At 41.8% G+C, this 22,797-nt stretch overlaps 3 protein-coding genes across 3 annotated transcripts; 2 read left to right on the top strand and 1 right to left on the bottom strand.

Moving 5' to 3' along the window:
• The first annotated feature begins 4,014 nt into the window (after nucleotides 1–4,014).
• On the top strand, nucleotides 4,015–8,141 carry psma6b (proteasome 20S subunit alpha 6b). Its single transcript, XM_062551107.1, has 7 exons — nucleotides 4,015–4,189; nucleotides 4,872–4,966; nucleotides 5,072–5,153; nucleotides 5,560–5,715; nucleotides 7,065–7,243; nucleotides 7,452–7,546; nucleotides 7,963–8,141. The coding sequence occupies exons 1-7, from the start codon at nucleotides 4,114–4,116 to the stop codon at nucleotides 8,018–8,020; spliced, it is 741 nt and encodes a 246-aa protein (XP_062407091.1). The 5' UTR covers nucleotides 4,015–4,113; the 3' UTR covers nucleotides 8,021–8,141.
• A 1,435-nt stretch (nucleotides 8,142–9,576) lies between these two features.
• nfkbiaa (nuclear factor of kappa light polypeptide gene enhancer in B-cells inhibitor, alpha a) lies at nucleotides 9,577–11,955 on the bottom strand. Its single transcript, XM_062551037.1, has 6 exons — nucleotides 11,682–11,955; nucleotides 11,102–11,207; nucleotides 10,742–10,952; nucleotides 10,486–10,574; nucleotides 10,132–10,383; nucleotides 9,577–9,902 (listed from the first exon to the last, which is right to left on the bottom strand). Exons 1-6 carry the CDS (start codon nucleotides 11,918–11,920, stop codon nucleotides 9,861–9,863), a joined length of 939 nt encoding a protein of 312 aa, XP_062407021.1. The 5' UTR covers nucleotides 11,921–11,955; the 3' UTR covers nucleotides 9,577–9,860.
• A 3,119-nt stretch (nucleotides 11,956–15,074) lies between these two features.
• brms1lb (BRMS1 like transcriptional repressor b) lies at nucleotides 15,075–19,314 on the top strand. The gene is made up of 10 exons (XM_062551179.1): nucleotides 15,075–15,321; nucleotides 15,580–15,670; nucleotides 15,844–15,971; nucleotides 16,165–16,244; nucleotides 16,762–16,858; nucleotides 16,958–17,047; nucleotides 17,209–17,273; nucleotides 17,390–17,429; nucleotides 17,545–17,671; nucleotides 17,804–19,314. The coding sequence occupies exons 1-10, from the start codon at nucleotides 15,186–15,188 to the stop codon at nucleotides 17,919–17,921; spliced, it is 972 nt and encodes a 323-aa protein (XP_062407163.1). The 5' UTR covers nucleotides 15,075–15,185; the 3' UTR covers nucleotides 17,922–19,314.
• Nucleotides 19,315–22,797: the final 3,483 nt, after the last annotated feature.

Genomic DNA, 22,797 nt, shown 5'->3' on the forward strand with positions numbered 1-22,797 from the left:
TAGCTGTGAATGCTGCATGGCCTATTTTCTTCCTCCCCAAGATGACTTGACATGATCAGCAAAAGTTCCCCACATTAATAATCACACACAAAACTCAGGGACTCAGGGGAAAAGTTCATGTTTAAGACTGCCCTCGAAACTGTCTGCAAGAAATAAAGAGAACAGGAAAGAAATTGTTTTTAAACTATTTACAGTATTTATCAGATCCTGTGAATTTCTGGAAAATATAGGTAATGCTAGCTGACTAACACAGCTCCTGTTTGCATGCTCCTGGCCCTGTTGTGTTCATTGAAACAGGACATTTCCCTTTAGGGATAATAAATAAAGTATAAATAAAGATATGGAAATCTGCAAGGCATCTTTGACACTGATCAACAATTTATTGCAACATCAGGGCCTCAAACAAAAACACTTGACTGTTTAGCGTGATTGAATGTCTTGATTTATTTATTAAAATGTAGTTATTGTTGCTTATATTTATGATATGCTATTTTCAATTTATTCAATGTTAACAGTGGTGCTCTTCTCTGTAACTATGGCATCATTACAAATTATTGAAGCTGCTCAACCAAAAAAATAAATAAATAAATAAATTAGCTTGTCTCACAAGAACATTCTGAAACGGTTTTAAGCATTGCAGTAAATGTGTGCTTCGACTATACTTCGTGTACTGTACTTACTACTGTGGAAAACTGTGGTAATTCGGTGACATTTCTGTGGTGCCATGGTTTCCCCGCCTACACAACTCACAGGGTGGAAGGGGGTCCCTGAGAGACAGTGAGGGGGCTGGTCACACACATACAGAAAGAAAGAGACATATCTGTACTTAATGAGGGGGTGGGACACAGGATCTGAACCCTTGTGGGTAGAGTGTGGTGATTGTGTTGCTTTTTCTCTATCTCTTTTTTGCAATCAAAGGTACGTTATAGGCACTCCTTGCATGGAGGGCTCTGCATGCATGTAGAGAATAATTCTCTTGATACGGGTAAAATTAGAGCTATTCAAATAAAATGATCTGTGTTAATCTATAGCGAGTTGTAGCGAATAGTATTTAGCGACAACTTTTATCATAAAGCAACTAAACAACATCAATTAGAAAGGCACACAGAGAATAAAGATCTCTGGCCAGGCTAAATGTCAAAGGTCAACATCAGAGGAAGAAAGTCGATTGATTATTGTTGATTATTTAAAGTAACACCATGTAGTTATTTTACTTTAGAATAACAGCTTCCATCTCATTCTGATGACTTTGGCCTTTCTGACACGACCAGAATGTCTGTCATTGCATAATGAAATGTTATTGAGCCATGCAGGTACATAGAGCCTATTCATCAGTTTTCAACACCTTATCATACTAAATGTGTACCCATGCAGTACTTTAAAAGCTGATGATAAGAAGTACAAATACCAATTATTATACTGTGTTGCTTTAATTTCACAAATTAAGACTCTTCTGTGACTAATTATAACCTTAACCTTAAGTCTTTACAAACTGGATTTTTGTGAGCTATTTGACAGGCAAATTCTCTGTATCAGTCAACTGAGTTTAAGGTGGTCATGACACAAACAAAATGTTTGAAATGCCAGTGTATCTGTTCTATGATTTAAATCAAACGTTTTGTGCACACCTTCATCATTCAAAGGGTGTGTGGAAAAGCAAAAGGCAAACAATGCCTCAAAATGCATTGTGATGTTACACTGTGTTGCTTTCATTTCACAAATGAAGACTCTTCTGTGACTCTTCTTAACCTTAACCTTAAGTCTTTACACACTTTACAAAATATTGCAATAAAACACCAGAGATAATAACATTGATTTGTTTTATAAACATTTATGTCATTTTAACAAATAAGAGAAATTAAGTCATTGGGACATGGACATTTCCAAAACAGGAATCATCCCTTTAAAGGAAAGACCCTGCAGTAAACACAACTAGGCCTATGGTCTGGGACTTCAGCCCAGTGTTTCCCAACCTTCTTTCCTTGAAGGCCTCCTTGCCTGTGTCTAGGCCAGGGTCCGCATACTGTAGGCTACACACACAAGACACATTGTTTTATTGGGATCCGGGGATGAATTACCAAGCCTAGCCCGACCTGACGGTTGCTTCTGCAAGTTCAGAGGTCAGAGCGAGGTAATAATTAACTGCATTTTGATTAAATACAGAATTTTGATTATCCAACTGGGTGTGTTATTGGGATTTTATCAATTTAATGTGCGCAAATATAATGTAGCGCTTGCGTAGCTGCAGCGTAGTTCTGCCGGGTATACTTAATACGTCATTCACTCATTACCTTCGACCAATCACCAGGCTACATTGGCTTTATTAATGACTCTGCCCAGGCACCTGCCTTGTTGCTTTCAGGTGCCGATTTTCGATGTTCCCACCCTCCCTCCCTAATCACCACCAGGTTGGTCCTCGTCCAGTTGTCCAGGGGGTAGGCTTCGCCCCTGCTTCTCGTTCCGGCAGGATTTGCCAGGGTCCGCACACTCAGTGACCTGGACCTAGGACGGGGCCTACGCCAAAGACTCTCATTGTTGCTCATTTCTATTCTGATTAAAATCTTTGTTAACTTCAGTTATGTCTCTGAGTATTCCTGGCTGAAATGTTGGTAACCTCACAACCTCAGCCCTGGCAACTGTGCGGAGGACCCCCTGCAATCTCTGGCGGCCCCTGTTGAGGGCCCCGTACCCCAGGTTGGGAACCACTGCTTCATCAAAATATCATGATTTGTGGCTTACTGTAAGAACCTCGGTGTCATTGCAAGGTATTTCTTCGAAGGCCTAGCTGATTTACATTAGTGCATTATTTAAACGAGTACACGATAGGCTACACTAAATTGTTCACGCAATCTGGTAAAATGAGAGCACAATGTAGTGAAAATGAGAGCACAATGTAGTGAAAACGAGCGCATATTTAGTAATATTAGCACACGATTTACTGAACGTACACTGTATTAATTTACGTTACAAACCAATCTTGCAATGACACTGACCTCAGCTCAGTCACCTCACTGACACTTAGGGCTATAGCCTACTGCCCTAAGAGCTAGCACATAGCTAGGATTTACAAGGCCTTGGCTTCAGTTAATCACACTAGCAGCTAGGCCTACACTTAAAATGTGTGAGGTTTGTGAGTAGCACTACCTCTTGTGTCGATATTTCTTCCAGGAAAGGCTATCGCATTTACGTTTAAGTTGGGTGAATAAACCTGGCACTCTTCCATTTACGTTTAAGTTGGGTGAATAAACCTGGCACTCTTCCATCTCTCACTGCTCTCTCATCTCTCCATCTCTCTCCTCTCTGCTCTCTCTCACTGTTCTCTCATCTCTCCATCTCTCTCCTCTCTTCCATCTCTCACTGCTCTCTCATCTCTCCATCTCTCTCCTCTCTGCTCTCTCTCACTGTTCTCTCATCTCTCCATCTCTCTCCTCTCTTCCATCTCTCACTGCTCTCTCATCTCTCCATCTCTCTCATCTGCAGCACTTTGCCCGTAGGAGAGTGAGCATGACTCTCATTCCAAATCTGGCTCAGGTACGAAACCAGCACTTTTGTGTGTAGCCTATATATATATATATATATATATATATATATATATATATATATATATATATATATATATATATATATATATATATATATATATATATATATATATATATATTTCACACAGCATAGGCTATACGAATAATTTAAAAATGCTTAAACTGCAGCTGAATCTTCCCTTAATGTCTACAACAGCTCAAAGATCTTGAGGCCAAGTTCTCAGATGGCATAAAGACCAGCGAGGACACTGGTACTGGTAGCCCACAACCAGAGGGGGACAGCAGGTAGGCCTGTGGCTGAACTCACAACTGGACCTGTGAATTGAATTGTGTATCTTTTACTGTCTATGGAAGAAGAGCTGCTGTGCTCAGTTTGAAGTGCCAGGTTTAATTTTACGTTTAAGTTGGGTGAACAATCCTTGGTACCCATGGTGACAGTACACTGTGGAGATTGACCCCGGTAGTATAAACTACAATTAGGAAAATACTTCCGGAGTCGACCTCTGCATGTTGCAGCTTCAATTTTATTCCAAAGTGTCTTCATTGTTGTGCTCTTGCTTTTTCTAAGAAAATGTCTCGGGGGTCAAGTGCGGGGTTTGATCGGCATATCACTATCTTTTCACCAGAGGGAAGACTCTACCAAGTTGGTAAGTCTGCCACAGCTTTGATCATGAAGTGTTTCTTTCTGTAGACTACCGGCTATCTGCCTTGTCATGGCAGCTTAGCTAGTCGCATCAGTAGCTATGACTAGCTACGCTATTCCTCACAGCGTCAGTGTCTTGTGTTAACTGCAATTGTCCATGTAAAGTCATACAAAAACTCCTGGTTTATTCATTTAACGTAGTGAATGTGAATGTTAATACAAACGATAACTGTCAAGGAACTAGGTGGCTAATAGCTATCCAAGTGCTAGCCGCCGCTAATAGCTTAGTTCGTGAGCTACTATTCAACAACGTTAGTGTCGTTTAGCTACATCTTCCTTTTGGTCATGGCATGAAAACAATAGTGGTATTTATCCCTGCGTTACGTACTTTATGCAGTTATAGGTTAATATGATCACATGAAGGTATAAGAAGTTAGCCAGCATTATCTAACGTTGTTCATAATAGCTAACCTTACACGGGGTTCTATGATCAGTGTTTTCATTGTGTATGAGAGACATTAGCGTCACACAATATCTATCAAGTGTATTTGGTTATCCTTAAATACGTATATATTTGTACAATTATGCAACTGATTACTTTATAATGTAAACATTTCTTATTGTCTTTAGTTGGACTTAATTAAGCTAGTTAAAGAATTTATGGTATTCTATCCCCATGTCCTCAGAATATGCTTTCAAGGCTATTAATCAGGGTGGACTCACATCAGTGGCGGTCAGAGGGAAAGACTGTGCCGTGGTGGTCACACAGAAAAAAGTACCAGTAAGTTGACGTGTCAAACAATGAACCTGTGTCATTAGCTGTTTAATTAACTGAATCTGAAAACATTCTGACTGACATGTTGAGTCTTTGTTGTGTCTTTAACAGGACAAGCTGCTGGATGCGGCCACTGTTACTCACCTCTTCAGAATCACAGAGAACATTGGCTGTGTTATGTCAGGGATGACCGGTAAATAAGCGCGTGCACGTACTGTGTAGCACCTCATGACAGTCTTGCATGTGACACAACTGCTGGCAAACCACCTCACTTATAAATCTGAAGGGTCAAAATACTCACAGTAAATGCTAATATTCTGTGTGTAGAAAAGGAGAATTTCTCCACGACCAAGACCCTGATGAAGGCCCCAGCCGCTACGCGTGGGCATTTTTAGGTCCATATTGGACATGTCAGTTTCTTAATAAAGACATTTCAAACCATTTTGAGTGCCTTGGTCGTGGAGAAATTCTCCTTTTCTACACAAACTACTTACCTTGGACCAAAGAGCACCCAACAACAAGCAGCATCAAAAGAACAAAGAGGACTGAGCATGCCACTAACTCTGAACATTTGCTAATATTCCGTGTTGCTCTTCTAGCTGACAGCAGATCTCAAGTCCAGAGGGCCAGATATGAGGCGGCCAACTGGATGTACAAGTACGGTTATGAGATTCCGGTGGACATGCTCTGCAAAAGGCTTGCAGACATCTCTCAGGTTTACACACAGAATGCTGAAATGAGGCCACTGGGCTGCTGTAAGTATTCATCTGGCTTAGCCATCTCTGCTCTAATATTTGTGGTGGTAAGGCCGTCCTTAAAAACACGTTTGTCTACCAAGTGATTCAAATTGCGCTATTTGTCTTTAAATCCATCTTTGATCTTTGATTTCATTAAAATTAATAAACTGAGAAGATAACACATTTTGATAAAAAATCAAGAGAAATTTAGGGTGAAAACAGCTGGGAGACAAAACTTCTGGTAGGGTATGTGAATTCAACACCGCATTAGTCATGTCTCAACATCAGCTTAGTTTAGAGGTTTAATGTTAGCAATAGAAATATACAAGTGGAAAGAGCAATAAAACACCATGTGTAGGCCTTTGTGCATGTTGTGTCATTTTTGTAAGAAGTTAAATGTAGCTAATTTTACCGTTCCACTTCACATTAGCTAACATAACTTCTGTAGCTCATGGTAACAGACATAGGCCTGTCTGCATAACTTTGTAGACAAAAAGACGATCTTGAATCAGAAATGGTTGATGTAGAAGAATCTTGCTTGAATGTCATGAAAGAGTGCCTCTACATGCGTCTGGATAGGAGCATGCAATGAGGCATCACAATATCCAAAATTATCTCTTTTTGGTGACTGGCTACAAAAACAAATAAATAAAAACAAAACAATGACCTACCTAATCAAAAAATGTAGGATGTTACAACTAAGAAATATATGTCTAAGGAAGGCCTAACAATACACCTCATCTGCTGTATGTCTCTTCTGCAGCGAGATATTATGCATACATTCCAGATCAAGGGCCTTTATATGTAAACATAAGCTGCATTTCTTAGACCGCATTGACACCGGACGTCCTTGGACTGCCTGTTTACATGTACGCTTGATATTAGATACTTGTGTTTACATGGTTGCATGAATTTGTATAACAATTGAGACAATTACTGCACATTGGAATCGTGCTACTTAAGAGCAACAAATCATGATAGGGTCACATTTAACTGACCGTGTATACGTAGCCTTAGACTTTAGGGGTGCGAGTGTACTTTGCTGCAGTGCATGCACACTGTGGTCAGAGTGATGTCAGATGCACAAAGTGGGCTGAAGTTGATTAATAAAAGATTGATAGATGGATCAGAATATAACACTGTTTACATGTGATTGGTGTATTCCATTTCACGAATGCGTATAAGGCTTGAATCTGCCACTTAGTTTAGTTTACTTATGTGGCAAGTGTGTGCTTTTGTAAACAAGTCCCCAATTCAAAGAGTTGTTGAATCCATGTTGTGGCCAACATAGGACCATATCCTCATCTGTGTTGTGTAGAAGAATCCAGCATTTTCTATTATGTTTATCATGCAATCCTTTTCTTCAGGCATGATTGTGATTGGCGTAGACGAAGAGTTGGGTCCACAAGTGTACAAATGTGACCCAGCCGGGTATTACTGTGGGTTCAAGGCCACAGCAGCAGGGGTCAAGCAAACAGAAGCCACTAGCTTCCTGGAGAAGAAAGTGAAGAAGAAACTAGACTGGACCTTTGAGCAAACTGTGGAGGTGTGTGCTAAAGCACTAACATTTTTATTAAACATTCCCTGATTTTAATTGCAAATATCGCATCACCTATCCTGGAGAATCGATATCAAGTGGAAGAAGTACAGTTTAGAGTGACAAGTCTGGAACGTTTGGATCTTCTACCCCTTCTTCCCTTAATATAATGCTCTCTTTTTCCCCCTCTCTTTATCTTTCTCTCCCCTGATGACAGACGGCAATCACCTGTTTGTCAACGGTGCTTTCAATTGATTTCAAACCCTCTGAGTTGGAAATAGGAGTTATCACCACTGCGGACCCAAAGTTCAGGTAAATTCTTGAATTTCCCCTTGGGGATCAATAAAGTATCTATCTATCTATCTATCTATCTATCTATCTAAATGGATACAGAAATATGCTCACCAGACCATATCTCATGTTCACTCATACCACATTGTATTGGCTCATTTGGACAGGGTGGGGTTTTAGTGCTGTGATGTTGACTTGTCATTTAGATCGTAGAGGCGACTGAAGGCATTTTTACACGTTTTAGTCCATAAGATATCGGCACTTAGGACTTATTAAATCAGCAAATAGATTTTACTTGTTATTAAATTAGATTTAGACTGCACTTTGGCCATAATTTGAATTAGGCCCTAATAATATTTGTACATGTAAGGACTGGTAGCATCTGATTGTTGACATTCAAGGTACATCAGATCATATTCGCTCTCTTTTTTGGCTAGGATCCTGTCCGAGTCAGATGTCGATACCCACTTGGTTTCCCTGTCCGAGAGGGACTGAAGAGAAGGAAGAGGCATTTAGAGAGAGACCTGTCGGACCCAGTTACAGAGTGTTGCAAGCCTTGTTTCATGTATATTTACCCCGTTCCATTAAAGACATTTTTGAGAAAAAGAAAAAAAAACGATTGTCGAATTTTAATTTTATTGTTTTGCCGTGTCCCACAATTGAATTGAATTTCTCAAGAAAAGTCAAGCAGCATTTCACTCAACCAATCATTCACTTGCTTTATCTGTGTCACAGGGATTTGCATACATGAGCCCAGTTTCCCCAGAGTTAATGAGGCATAGCACAGAATGTCAACTCTTGACTAAACCCTATAGCATGCCCTACTGTGACACAACACTGCTGCCTGCTTGTCCTCTTCTATAGAAATGGTGGGCTTGTTGGCAAACCACCTCTTTAAGTTCCCAAATTTGCCCATTCAAATTTAACAAGCTGGGAAATTCTCAGCAATGAATATGCTGAGAGTAGTACAATAGAGACATGACACTATTGTGGTGGTTTCTTTGTGCATTTGCGTCACCTTGCTACCTGAGGTTTTACATCTGAAGACACCCTTGAATCTCCGAATGACTTGAATTTGGTATCAAAACAATATTATGCAAAATAAAAGGGACGTCATTTTGAGGCACCATCATGCCGTTGCCGGTGTGCACTCATGAGATCAAAGCACTGAATGACTGATGACGTCTGTCCAGTTCACGTAGTTCTGTTTTTCTGTGTGCTTCGCTGCCATTCTAGTTTACGAAACTCTCAACCGCCATGCACATAGGAGAACTAAGCAGTGCTTTGGAGTTTCCCCTCTTGAGGAAATTTAAAATTCCAGTCTAATATAAACACTAGATGACCCATATCTGTACCCTCAGGAGTTTCCCTTGGAATTTGCGTAAGATAACTCCTCTACTGAGACTGTGGGACTGAGGGAAGACGTAGGCTAAATATTTGTACCAACACGGGGGGGTCTGGTACAACCCACTCCACCCCCTGTGGAAAAATGTCCCTGTTGTCTATGAATCAACCTACGCTACAAGTAACAGTACTCCTGGTTTTTCTTGAGAATGGTTTGTTTCTCAAGTGTTTCTCAAGTATTCTCTGCTAACACAAATGGGTGTCAAAGATTTCCTTGCGTATTTCGGGAAATTCTTAAAATAATTATTTAGCCATAGGGGAATTTCAGATGAGTCAGCTACAGTATCTCCACACACTGAGGGAGTGCTGCGTTCAAAGGAATAAAATAGTGATTAGTCATGTCTGCCAGCAAGGACATGAGAGTTCGTGCTTACACGTCATTGCTGAGACACAGGATGAAGGGTCTTGCCTTCTGAGCGAGAGACTTCTCAGGGTACAGTGCATACAAAAGCAAGACCATTTACTACAAAAGCGACACATATGTACACTATGCAAATATTATTGATATTTATGTATATGGTTTGTTTGTTTGTTGTAAATGGCCTTTGTCTCCCCTTTGTATTCATAACCAAGACCAATTGAAGTAAGTTGAAACTTGGCACTAAACACATTTCCTTCTCTTCAACAAAATCCACAAATTACCATAATTTAAATTGTATGCAATTATTTTCTTTAATTTATCAGCATATACATATAGTACAAAATATAGTTTACAATAGTGTTACAATGGATTTATATTTACAGGTAAAAAAATAGTGCTCTCTGTATTTACAATATTTAACAGCTATTCCCAAATATTTACACTGTTAAAGTTCTGTGGAGTGTAGATGAGGTTTTTGAGTCCTTGTGCACATATTTCTCCAGACACTTGGGTCAGTCAGGAAGCTTCATTTTTGGTCTTGGTCTGTGCGGTCATGGTCTTATGGAAGTTTCAGTTGGACAACTGTCCTCCAAACAGAATGTCATCGTACATCTGTGGAAGAAACACAGTCGCTAGATTAGAACTGGGCATTTGGTGGATAGAAATTATCCTCTTCACAGGATCACATGGGTTACTGTAGACTATCTGCATATGCTACTGACACCCAACAAAGTTGGTTCTATAGTGTAAGAATAAAGTGTGAGGAACCATATCCTCATATAGGTGATTGAATGACCTTCTGTTAGGACAGGAAGAGAACTAAAATGGCACAGGAACTTACATCGTCCTCTGACATGGACTCGTCCTCACTGTCCTCAGATTCGCTCGGCAGTTCTCTGAGGTCCTTTGCCGTCTTGTCGTGCAGCTGCTCACGGATCTCGCCATTTTGTCTGCCATATGTCAGGTGGTATGGCGTGAATCCCCCGTATGTCAGGCTGTTGACATCGGCTCCCAGAACAATCAGCTGATGCACAAGTGAAAGGTTCTGGAGGTCCACAGCAAGGTGAAGCGCTGTTCGGCCACTGCATTGTTCCTGGTAAGAGAACAAAAGTTGGTTAGTCCCTCAATCTAAAACAGTGTTTAAGGATGTCATGTTTGGAGGTCACAAGACAAAAGATATGATCACTTCACTTACTTTGGAGTTAATATCTGCTCCTAACTGAATGAGGACTTCAACCATTGAGAGGAACCCGTGGATTGAGGCCAGGTGGAGGCAGTTGTGTCCTGTTAAAAATATTAAGGATATCATGATCAGATCATTTCCTCTGAACAGTTTCACATTCAAAGCCAGTAAAAAGACACTGAAGACCAGGAAATGAACACACTTCTGATGCCACGTTAAAGATGGATGAAGACAATGGCATGGTGTACAGGTGTAGAAAGCTGCTTACCATTATAATTTGGGAAGTTAAGGATGGAGCGCAGGTGGGCAACAGGTGGCAGTTGTGTGAGAAGGCCGAAAGAAGTCATGGAACCCTTCTTGCAGGCAATGTGTAGAGCTGTGTTTCCACCGTGGTCCACTAACCGCGAATCACAGCCGGCTTTCAGGAGACTCTCGATCAGCTTATGTTGTTCTGTTATTACAGCCAGATGAAGGGGAGTCTGGGGGGGAAAGGGGGTTGATAAGTTATTTTTGTTGGCAATGGATCCCATTGTTATAACTGTATCTAAATTATATTTGTTGCATTTTTTTTTTTTTTTTTTTTTTTACAATTTGTTTGTTATGGATTTATCAAGTGTTCATTAAGTACCTGTCTTTGGTTGTTCTGTGTGTTCAAGAATGGGTCCTTGTGACATTGTTTGATAATCTGAATGGCTTGGTCTTCTGCTTCGTGAATAATGGCGAGGTGGAGGAACCTGTTGAGAAGCAGAGGCGTTCGTTAAAGTCCCGCGTTTCAAAAATACTTTTACAAAGGAAGTGGTGCAACAAAGACTACGCATGAGCATTGAAACGTTTCGCAAGAATGGACTTTTTCGGGTTATTTCCACCAGTTGTGGCTTGACACGTCTGATGCTTTATCAGTTCCTGGCTGAGCGCCAGGGACTTTCCTGTATGAGTGGATTGTCTCTCTAGCGCCACCAGAGATTGACACCGTGCCAAATCCTGTGTGGTCTTACTATCATTTGTTTACCACCATTCTTGCAGGTTATACTTTGGTAGGCTACATTAAAATGTAAACAAAGAAAATTAAAGCTAATGCATTACTTTGCAGGGCCGCTCAATTGACATTGTTGCTTGCAATAGCTTTACGCATGCATTCGTTCACTTGCAAGTATGCAGAACAGTACTATCTTAATTAGTCTACTTTTAAAAGAGTTTTGATAACTTACGTGTCACCGTCTTCCGATCGTTGTTGTTTCCAGGGTTCACAAGAAAATTCTGTTCTTGTTTCAGCCACATTTAAATTCTGAAAGTCCTCCTGGAGAAGTGCGTATTCGCCCGATTTAAATGAGTCCAATCCACTGTCGACGCGTTCTTCTTGGCACGGGAACATTTTCCTGTGTTTTGGGTCCATTTCGTCTAGATCATAATCCATTGGGTTGCTGTTATTAATTCTGTAGATATCCATTGCGACTACTGTCTGCTGTCAACTCAAGAGCTCAAGGCAGTATGTGAGCAGACGGGGAGGTGCACCATAATGTAGTCTACCCAGCATGGGAGGAGACTGATGGGGATTTCCGCATAGGGAAACTCATAGAACGGGCTTTTGTGGGAAAATTCCCCATAAATGACTCCTCATAGTAAGACTGAAAAACCCGTAGTTTCCTATTAGGCCTACTTGTATAATATGCTTCTGTGCGGCAAAGTCACAGACTTAGTATGAATGAAAACTATAGACTATGAATGGAAGTATGGGTAACTCAGAGTCACAGACACATCGTATTTCCAGGTGAAAATGAGTGTTCAGCCAATTGACGTGAATGGCTCAACACTCAAAGATGCATCAATGCAATTGAGTTCATTCTCAATTACGTGTAGCAATTTTACTGGAAAATGGGAAACCTGAAAATGTTCCATATTACTGTAAATTTGCCATGTAGCCAACATAATGCAAGAATTCGTCCAATATATCACAATACACCTTTCCACCTGTGGAGGGACTGCAGACAGATGGAAATTAACTTTGAGCTAAATCTGCAACTTATTTCTTCTCTTTATGTGATTCATGTATTTTGTATGGTCCCTGAAAGAAATAAACTAAAACATTTAATTTGACTATTAGTGACATAGGCTACAACATGGTCCCTGTGTCATCCTTAAAATGGCATTGCACTGAAAAACTATACAGGCTGCAACATCTCACTACCAGAATTAACTTTATCCATTGGTCATCTGACCAGACAATAATGCTAGACGTAATCCTCGTGGAGTGTCCCACACCAGGGGCTTTCTTGGATAAAAATCACCAGCAGCATCTTGTGTTAAAAAAAAAATCTATGTATGTAGGCAAAAGGTCCCACGTGCATCAGTTTCATGTTCCTAAATGTGGTCATAAAGGTTGAGGGAAATTCAATATAAAGTAACACAGCCTACTGTAACTGTAGGGTATCTTAGCAACTGTTTGCTGGGGGGGAAACAGATTTGGAATCTTTACTTTTACATCACAAGCTGCCTACCTTACAGTTGCACTTCCAAAACCCCTGAAGCGTGTTTACGAGTGCTGCTAGGGGCGGGGGAAAGCAACATAGCAACTCACAGCGCAGACTGTAGTCGTGACACTATGACAGATACTGTTTAGCAGCGTGTTGCCACTTGATACTATGACTTCATAACTCTCGTCACTTCAGCTAAACATTGAGTGTCCTGATAGCATCATGCTTTTTTTATTATTATTATTATTCTGGAGTTTCTTTGATGTCCCATATCCCTCCAAATTTTAAGAAGCAACATGAAAATACATTGTTTCATTGTGATCCATGCTTTCAAAGCAGAGGCTGTCCGTTGTCATTAATTTTCCTATGTTGCAGGTGCTGCTTTTGTTAGGAAATCTAAAAATGGCTGTCTTTCATGCACTGTACATTGTGTTGACGCTATAAACACACAGTGAAGACTAAACTGGTCCATACATGCCCAGCCCTAGTGTGACACAGTGTTTGTCTCTCAGTGCTTATACTCCTCCATTGCATGCATCACCACCACCAGTGTTCACCTGAAGTTCTTTATCTGACACATGAGGTCTTCATGCAGAATTATTGAGAGTGAAAGTGTGCATGGTTTTCAGAGTTAACATTTAAAGGCCTGCCTGCTCTTTTGACATTTTATTTCCTGCATTGCCTTTGTGACCTGGTTTGGAATTACCTTCTTTCTCTAGTGTCTCTTTCTTCCATTGTGTCTCTCATATCATCCTTTTTTCCTTTGAAAAAGACATGAATGGCCTTCTGTTGTAAAAACAGTACAAGAATGAGTTTGTGTGGGAGAGGTGTGTGTGCATGCGTCTTTTAAGCATCAGCGTCTTTGATGGCATTCACAGCCCACCTTGTAGTCTAGACATCTGTGTTTTACCACTGGCTCCTACTCACTCTCTCTTACCTCACAGTGCTATAATGAGAAGAGCAGATTCGTACCAGATTCGTCTCTGCGCCAGGGATCTGACAGCTGATACAGAGTGATTCTGGTGTGTGTGTGTGTGTGTGTGTGTGTGTGAGAGAGAGAGAGAGATAGAGAGAGAGAGAGAGAGAGAGAGAGTCAGAGTCAGAAAGAGTGCGAGAGAGAAATGGAGATCAGTGTGTGAGGTGTGCATTTTTGTGTGTTTGAGTCAGAGGGTACGAGAAGTGTGACTGAATTGTCCCCAGTAATTGTTCTGTGCCATAGGGCACTAGGTGACATAGCAGCAGTATAATGTGGTTTTACCAGTGGCTAATGAATGTGAACTAAACTCAGATGCTGTGCGTCATACTTTACCATTGATTCCATATTTTCAAATCAACGGAGGTCAATGGTTATAATGATGATAATCTAAGTAAATAGGCCTATGTTCAGTGTTTGAATCAGTGCAAATTGAGCTTTATTCTTGTTCTGTGTAAGGCACGTTTTATAACAAAATTGCTATTTGAAATTGTGATTTTACCATTTCATTTTCTCTTTCATTTAGGCCTACCTGCACTCTCCTCAAGGGGAAAAGGCAATCATGGAAATAAGTAGGCCTATGTTTCTGATTACCCACTCATCTTTAGCCTATACATTTTCTGCTGATCTTTATCGTATGTTTCTCCGAAGTGTAGGCGTGATTCTGGGTAAGGAAACCCCAAGTTGTCTGAGAGACTTTTGGTGACAAAGCTGAAACCTACAGTATAATGGAGCACATTCATCTCACGGAGGCTTTGGTCCTGTCTGCAAACTGACCTCCTTTGTTGTGCACATTTGCGTTATGCAATAACATTTGCATGATTTTCTTTTTGTCTCCACACAGACGCACGCACGCACGCACGAACACACACGCAGGCACGCACACACACACACACACACACACACACACACACACACACACACACACACACACACACACACACACACACACACACACACACACACACACATCTCAAGCACACAGGTCCCCCTGCTGGACTGTTTTAAACTAGCTTGTCTTCCGTCTTCACGTCAACTATAACATTACAACTTCAACTCCCAGATACCTCAGCGTCGGACGAAAACTGTTTAATGATTGGACACCAGCACGTCTCTCTTCCAAAGACGCAAATGATTGGTCAAGACATATCCGTGTTTTGAACGTGTTTCCTGGAGCTTCGCTCTCGTTGTTTATCTTTTTTTAACCACCACCGGGTACCCGTCAGCCTTAATTTAGTTCTGCTAGATGGTAGGAGAAACTCTTCAACATGCCAGTTCACTCCCGTGAAAAGAAAGAAAATAACCACGAGGACATGGAGGTGGATTATCCGGAGCAAGACGCTAGCAGTACTGACGATGAAGATACTGTAAGCTCATCTGTTTCTGAAGATGGAGACACTTCAGGTAATCAGACCCATCAGACAAACTGTGGTTAGCTTGTAGCTAACACGGAGAGTAAATGTTGTTTTGGCTAAAGTCATATTGTAACGTTAAACCCCGTTCGGTCATCACACATACATGGAAATGGACAATTCGTAAGAATTCGTCCACTGTTATGGGTCTTAGCTTAGTTATATTTTAACCATCCTATGTAACTTAGCCTGCTAACTAGCTACAAGTCTTATTTCCATGCACAACATTGAAATATGTTTTTATGTGCAGAAATGGACGATGAAGATTGTGAGAGGAGGAGGCTGGAATGTCTTGACGAAATGACAAACCTTGAGAAGCAGTTTACGGACCTCAAAGATCAGTAAGCAGGCCTACCTCTGCCTTCCATCTAAGGGGAACACCATCGACATTTCTCAGTATCTCTAGTGATACTTTCCGACCTATGCTTACCTTCGTTTTTGACCATTCATTGTGTATGACACATCATCAGTCCTTCATCACAAGTTCTTCATCTGTGAAATTATATATCGTCAGATTATACAAAGAGAGACTGAGTCAAGTTGACATCAAGCTGCAGGAAGTCATTGCTGGCAATGCTCCGGAGTACTTAGAACCTCTCGCCACCCTTCAAGAGAATATGCAGATCAGAACCAAAGTAGCAGGTAGGTTTCCCATGACGGTCCCTACAGTGGTGTGTCTGCTTACACAGTGATAATAATACAAGCAAAGTTCTATGCTTGCTGTTACAACTGTTATTATCATTGAAGAATGAAAGATTGTGGTCATAACAAATCTTGAGTTTTCCACTTGTGCTGATGGTTAATGTTTTTGTTTTGTTGTTGTTGTTTATTTCAGGCATTTATCGTGAACTGTGCTTAGAGTCTGTAAGGAACAAGTATGACTGTGAGATGCAGGCTGCCAGTCAACACTGGGAGGTGAGATTGCACAAGGCAGGGGTCAGGGGTCAGCGGTCAAGTATTCATGAGGTTGATTCTTCCTCAGACCTCCACAACACAACAAGTGCATAGAGATGGATGTGTAGTCTCTAGCTTATAACATTTGAAATTGATATATCATATATATTATTAGAATAGAATAGAATATATACTTTTTTGATCCCGTGAGGGAAATTCAGTTCTCTGCATTTAACCCAATTTAACCGAATTAGTGAACACACAGCACACAGTGAACACACAGTGAGGTGAATCACACAACCCAGAGCAGTGAGCTGCCTGCCCAACCAGCGGCGCTCGGGGAGCAGTGAGGGGTTAGGTGCCTTGCTCAAGGGCACTTCAGCCGTGGTGGACTGGTCGGGGATCGAACCGGCAACCCTCCGGTTACAAGCCCGATGCGCTAACCAGTACACCACGGCTGCCCTTATATTATATATATATTATATATTATGTTATTATGTGTTATATATGTTATTGATATATTGTACATGTTTCACAGAGTGAGAAGCTGCTGCTGTTTGACACCGTTCAGAGTGAGCTGGAGGAGAAGATAAGACGCCTAGAGGAAGATCGGCACAGTATAGATATTACCTCAGGTACAAAATGTCTGTGTGGAATGGATGTTCTCTATACTGTCAATCAAATCCAAGGAAGATATTGGTTAAAGTATATTTTGTTGTTGTTGTCGTTGTCAGAATTATGGAATGATGGTTTGCAATCCAAAAAGAATAAGAAGAAGGATTCTTTCACCCCTGGCAAGAAGAAGAAGCCTGTTGTTGTATCAGATATCCTTCTCTGTTGCTTATCTTTTGTCGAGTCAGTCTCAGTCTTGTATGGAGGCTAAATGAAATCCCCAGAAATGCATAATCTTTGTGTCTGAGCAGGTGACCTTCATTTCTATTAGTATTTAGTCTGCTCTACAAATATTTTTCCTTAACCTTCATACGGCCATATATTGTTTACATGTTGCAAGACTTGGATATACTCGAAGACTGGACAGCAATAAGAAAGGTACTGTTGAGTCATCATTTGGACTCCAGCTCCGAAATTAGTTTTAACCATTCTGGATATACTGTAGTTTAGAGGTTATTTGCTAGTTCATGTTGTGTCATGTCTTTGTGGGGCAGGCAATGGCTTCAATGGGACCACACAGAATGAAAGTAGATGGTAAGAACTTTAATATTTCTGTGTCATCAGTAGATGTGCTGTCATTGTACATTCACCTTACAGTAGTGGTATATTAAGACTCCTACATCTTCTCTCCAACGACTATATGGTCTAGTTCCCTCAAAGCCTGAGAAGCATCACCATATCGCTCGTTCAGAGGATGGACGTCTGTTCTACGACAACAAGTGGTATTGCAGAGGGCAGGGCATCTGTATCAATAGGAAGGATGAGTATCCTACTAGGTAGGATGACTGGCGACTTTCAGTTCTGTATGCATGGTTAACGCATTCATGCTTCATATTGATGTCTGTAGAGTGGAGCAGCTTCTCATCCCTTTCTTCCCCTTTCTCCTCTTTCTTTCCTTCCTTTGCCAGTGCCATCATTACCACTATCAACCATGACGAGGTCTGGTTCAAACGACTGGATGGCAGCAAGTCAAAGCTCTACATCTCACAGCTGCAGAAAGGCAAATACACCATCAAGCACTCTTAGTGGTTGCCAAGTTCCATCTACTTGCGCCTTGTGTTCTCTGTTGCCATTGCAACCTGGCCTATGGCCTCGTCCTCCATGCCCCCCCCCCCTCCCTTTCTCTCTTAAGTTTGCCATTCAAATGCAAGAAAGTTCACTACAACTTGGTAGTCTCTTTGTACATAAGGATGTATGTATATGAATTGTCATTGAGGAGGCCATATTTTTACACTCTGATGTTGAGAAGAAAGATGTGCTGCTATAAGAAACAAGGGGTTTGAAGGGGAGGGGGAAGCAAGAAACTGTGGAAGAGAGAATGTATTGGGTTTGGGGTGTCTGTGAGTGTGCTTTGGATAAGGTAAGGCTCCCGTCCAGAAGTATCACTCAGTTGAAGCCTTGCTGAGAAGAGTATTAAGTGCATAACGAGTGGCAACTTCTACAAAGTCGTTTATGAAATGGACATGTCGGCAGTAGTTGATTCTGCAGATACTTGTGGTTGTTACATATCAAAGGGGTTGCTTGCCACTGGCATTGATTTTATGCTGAGACAGATTATTGTACAATGCAGACTTGTCTTATTTCAAGTCTTTGAAAATGTATGTTTGCCTGCTTATGTGCTTGTTGTTGGTGCCATTATTACACACTATGAAAGGTCTGCATATGGTATCAGTATTTAGATGGCACAACCTCAATATACAAATAGGCAGAGAACAGATTTTTTTTTTTTTAACTTAATGATTTTTGATTTAATACATATAAACTTGACTTACATCACTCACTGTTGCACAGTCTCTCCCCCTGGGTGCTCTGTGAGCAGTAATGCTGGATTAGTCATATTGAATGTCATACAGATAAGAGTCCTGGAAGGCAGCTGTGTATCTAAACCGTGCACGCGAAAAGTGCTGTCTTCATGAAAAGTTAATAGTCCTTCGGATGGACTTGTCCTTTTTCCCTTTTTATATTTGCACTCTCCCATCAGATCATAAGATTGTGTCTGATATGAAATCCAGATGTGATGTTTTGCATGCTCCCAGAGGTGCTCGGATTGAAAATATGCCTGCAGCACGCGTCACACAACTTGTCGAGTCTTGCTTTAAGCTGCCATGTAGAATTTGTTGAGTTTGTTTTTAATTGATGCTGCTCTGGCTCGTCCGAACTCTTACCTCCTGTCAAAATATGTAGCAGTAAACTTCTTCTTGAACTAATTCTTGCCATGACCTTGAACCTTTGTTGATTGAAGTGTAAGTGATTGATGTCCAACCCATTTGAAAGAGGAAGAAGTTGACCCACATAGATGAATTGGGGATACATACTTGCTACTAAGCATTTTTTTCTGTCACTTTTATTTTCCACTGGAGTCTTTATTGACTTAATAAAGAATGGAAAGAAAGATGTCTGATTCATCTCTCTCTCTCTCTCTCTCTCTCTCTCTCTCTCTCTCTCTCTCTCTCTCTCTCTCTCTCTCTCTCTCTCTCTCTCTCTCTCTGTCTCCTTCTCTCAAAATGTATGTTTGCGGTGGGCTGGATTGATTATTGTCTCGTTTATAATGATGCTGAGGTTTTTACGCTATGACCGGAATGACACCAGGAAATGTGCTGTGCTGTCGAGCGTCTTTCTCTCCTGGGGCCCTCGCTGCCAGTGAGCCACTCAGTGGATTAACTCCGACCGCGATCGATTACGCGGCATCAGTCTCCCGGGAAGCTGCAGCTGCCGCCGTCAGAAGAACCTCACCATGACGAAGGGAAAGTGGAAGATGGACACTTACACTGTAGTGTTGTAATCCAGCCACTAGGTGGCAGTAGAGGCAAGTGGAGCGATTCCATCGGCACACATTCTGTATATGGGCACCCCTAGTGATGCTGCAGATATCCCCATGTAGGTTTTGACTGTGGCAAAATAGCTCTATGTAAATAAGCCATATGTTCTTCATGAAGTCAAATCTCATATACTAGTGACCAGCAGTCACTTAGTAGTTGTGTCTACGAAATTACAATGTAGCCTAACCCGCCTAAACCTTCAGAACTAGAGGAGTCACAGCTGAATATTGACAGCCCATTTTGTGTCATACTATCTGTTGATACTGTGGTGGTGGTGACCGTGAGGAATACCAATAGATTTAGAGGCAGGGGCCAGTTCAGTGGTAGTTAGGCTAAATGTTGATGAGAGGTGAAGACTGTGGATCGTTTTTTTAATTTCAATTTAATTTCACTTATAGAGCGCCAAAACATTACACATGTCTCATAGCGCTTGTTCACAGAAACATGTCTCATTGCTAGTTCACAGAAACAGAAGAGTTTGCTGTTCAACTGATAGTTCCGGGTCAGGACTCATTAGCAGATAGCTATTAACCCCTTAAACAGCTCCTTATGAAACATTGAAAAGGAGAGGGAGGAGGGAAGACTATATCTGTATCCTAATATGAATAGATATTCTCCTGGTCGCTGGGGGCATTCTGTGTGCTACTGAGGACAGAGTGTAAAGTAACACCAGCCCGCAGCATCATTTGATAGACTTCACCTTCACTGCCCCTGCTCAGATTAAGAGCTCCGCGTGGCAAAAAGGTCCTGTCCCTGTAAATGTTACATTGTTGTTTGAGATTGTGATATGGAAATATATTGAAATTTGCAACTGACAGAAACCTGAGAGGACGGTCCAGGCAGCGCAGGCAGGCAGGCAGGCAGGCAGGTAGACCGGCTGTCAGGCCAGGCCCATGCAGAGGGAGAGTGTCTGATGTTAATGAGGTTTTCCTCTAACGAGGTGAGGGTGAGAGCGTGCCTGCAGAGTTGGCGCTTTGCTCAGGACTGTGAGGAGGAGGAGGAGGAGGGGAAAGCAGAGAAAGGGGATTTTTTTGGACGCAGTCCCACTCCCAACATGTCCTGAATCAGCATGCTGACTGCAGAGTTCTCAGAGAGAGGTGTAGGTTTTTCTACCTTTCATATTTTCCTGTTTTTTTCCTTCTTTCAGACTGGACATAGCATGGGGGGATTCCCCCTGCAAACAAATCTGTTGCACTATGAATGCAAATGCGGTTTTGAGCAACCTAGATTTAATGGAATCCTTAAAGGGAAACACCAGTCTAACAACAACCTAGGGCCTAATTTTGGATGGTATTGAGTGCTTATTTTTGTTAGCGAAGTTGCTCTCAAATGCTCCGCTATATTAGACTGGAAAAATCCAAACTCATTAACAAAGTGAATAGAGTCTGGTGGCTCAATTGAGAAACATTTCAAACACTTGCATCGTAATGGGCACTCATTTTGAAATCACTGGTCCAAACCTTACCAATCACATTGATCTGAGATTCCTAACGTTACTTCTTACTTCGCCTAATCTTTACAAACTGATCATAAACAGCATCAACAATCAGGAAACAATGTATGTGGGTCCACCTTTGCTGTAAATAATTGCCTGGATTTTTACAACTGCATTTTTTGACGTTTGCAGGTGGTGTTGTTGCTTCTGTTTATCACAATACGTTTTGGTTTTGTCGTCCCCTATCATCACTTATTAGCCTTTGACATGTTTCTTGTCTGAGGGAGGCGGTTATGAACTATGTTGTTCCAGACTATCTCCCTGAAAGAAGATCTACTGTAGGTGGGTGGGACCAGACTAAGGCTATATATGTTATTCAGTTGTAAATGCATATTCCAGTTTTGATCAAAACTGCACTATTGGTGTCACTTTGGTCCCAAACAGAAATGTACACTCCTCTTCATCATCATCCACAAATAGACCCTAGGTGGTTGTTGTTATAGGGGAGTTTCCCTTAAGTTCTATATCAAGCCTTTTTTAAAAAAAAAAAGCAGATCAAGCATTCTTACTGCCCGTTACAGGTCTGCTTCATCAGACCTATTATAGGGTGCGCGTTAAAGTGCTGTTCTCTCGAGCCTGATGGCATTGCTCAGGTGCTTCCCACCTCTTGAGCCCTATCTTGCCGGTGCAGATGGGTTCATTATCCACCCACGGTGGGCTCCACTTACCCATACGCTCTCACCCCGCCGCCACCGCCACCGCACTACTTCTCAGAATGGACGAGAGAGAGAGAGAGAGAGAGAGAGAGAGGGTGAGCGAGCATGACCATCCGCTTGGCTGGGCCTTTGAGAGAGGAAGACTTTTTTTTTTCTTCCCTCCGTCCGACCTCCTCAGCGGAGGCAGATTCAGTTCATGGTGGACGTAGATTTGCCTGAGGGTTGATGTCACCCGGCTACTTTATCTACACCCCCACCGCCCTCGTTCAAGGTGGGGTTGCTACTCACATCCACCCCCCTCTCCCCCCTGCGGCACAGGGCCCTGGCGAGGAGGTGTTAAATGTTTCACGTCGCCGTGGCGATGTAACATCGGCACTTTCTCGAATGACACGCGGCCCGACTGAATAATTTACGAGTGGACGAGGGGACTTTAAGGTGGTCCAGCAGAGCGGCCAGTGAGGAAGAGCAACGGTCTGCATCTCCCTGTGGGGTGAAAGGGAGAGAGAGAGAGAGTTGAAGAGAAGTGATATGAAGGAGAAAGTGACATAGAGAGGGGAAAAAATGGAATGAGGAAAAGAGACAGAAAGAGAAATGGAGAGACAAGAGGAAAAAAGAGAAAGAGAGAGGGGGAGAGAGTGAGGCATCACCCAGAGTTGCAATCCCCCACTCATCCTCCTCCTCCTCCTCTTCTGCAGAATTTAGTTGAGCGGAATCTTCCAGAAGGATCCGGAAGAAAAAACAGTTTGACTCTAACCCCCATCAACGCCCTGAATAAGCGAGGGAATAAGCCCTTTCTGAAGAGTAATTCTTTATTTCCTCTGCTGCATATGAGGCTGGAGTTAAGTGTGTGTGTGTGTGTGTGTGTGTGCGTGTGCGTGCGTGTGTGTGTGTGTGTGTGTGTGTGTGTGTGTGTGTGCGTGTGTGTGTGTGTG

Source organism: Sardina pilchardus, chromosome 12 (assembly GCF_963854185.1).
Source record: "Sardina pilchardus chromosome 12, fSarPil1.1, whole genome shotgun sequence".
Lineage (NCBI taxonomy): Eukaryota > Metazoa > Chordata > Actinopteri > Clupeiformes > Clupeidae > Sardina > Sardina pilchardus.

What these genes read in the sequence shown, in the direction of transcription:
- psma6b (XM_062551107.1), top strand. Translation starts at nt 4,114, where the DNA reads ATGTCTCGGGGGTCAAGTGCGGGGTTTGATCGGCATATCACTATCTTT. An exon ending in TGTTATGTCAGGGATGACCG is followed by an intron (nt 5,154 to 5,559) that starts GTAAATAAGCGC and finishes TTGCTCTTCTAG; the next exon opens with CTGACAGCAGATCTCAAGTC. An exon ending in ACTGCGGACCCAAAGTTCAG is followed by an intron (nt 7,547 to 7,962) that starts GTAAATTCTTGA and finishes TTTTTTGGCTAG; the next exon opens with GATCCTGTCCGAGTCAGATG.
- brms1lb (XM_062551179.1), top strand. Translation starts at nt 15,186, where the DNA reads ATGCCAGTTCACTCCCGTGAAAAGAAAGAAAATAACCACGAGGACATG. An exon ending in TGAAGATGGAGACACTTCAG is followed by an intron (nt 15,322 to 15,579) that starts GTAATCAGACCC and finishes TTTTATGTGCAG; the next exon opens with AAATGGACGATGAAGATTGT. An exon ending in AAGGATGAGTATCCTACTAG is followed by an intron (nt 17,672 to 17,803) that starts GTAGGATGACTG and finishes TTCCTTTGCCAG; the next exon opens with TGCCATCATTACCACTATCA.
- nfkbiaa (XM_062551037.1), bottom strand. Translation starts at nt 11,920, where the DNA reads ATGGATATCTACAGAATTAATAACAGCAACCCAATGGATTATGATCTA. An exon ending in TAACTTCCCAAATTATAATG is followed by an intron (nt 10,575 to 10,741) that starts GTAAGCAGCTTT and finishes TATTTTTAACAG; the next exon opens with GACACAACTGCCTCCACCTG. An exon ending in GAGCAGATATTAACTCCAAA is followed by an intron (nt 10,384 to 10,485) that starts GTAAGTGAAGTG and finishes TTCTCTTACCAG; the next exon opens with GAACAATGCAGTGGCCGAAC.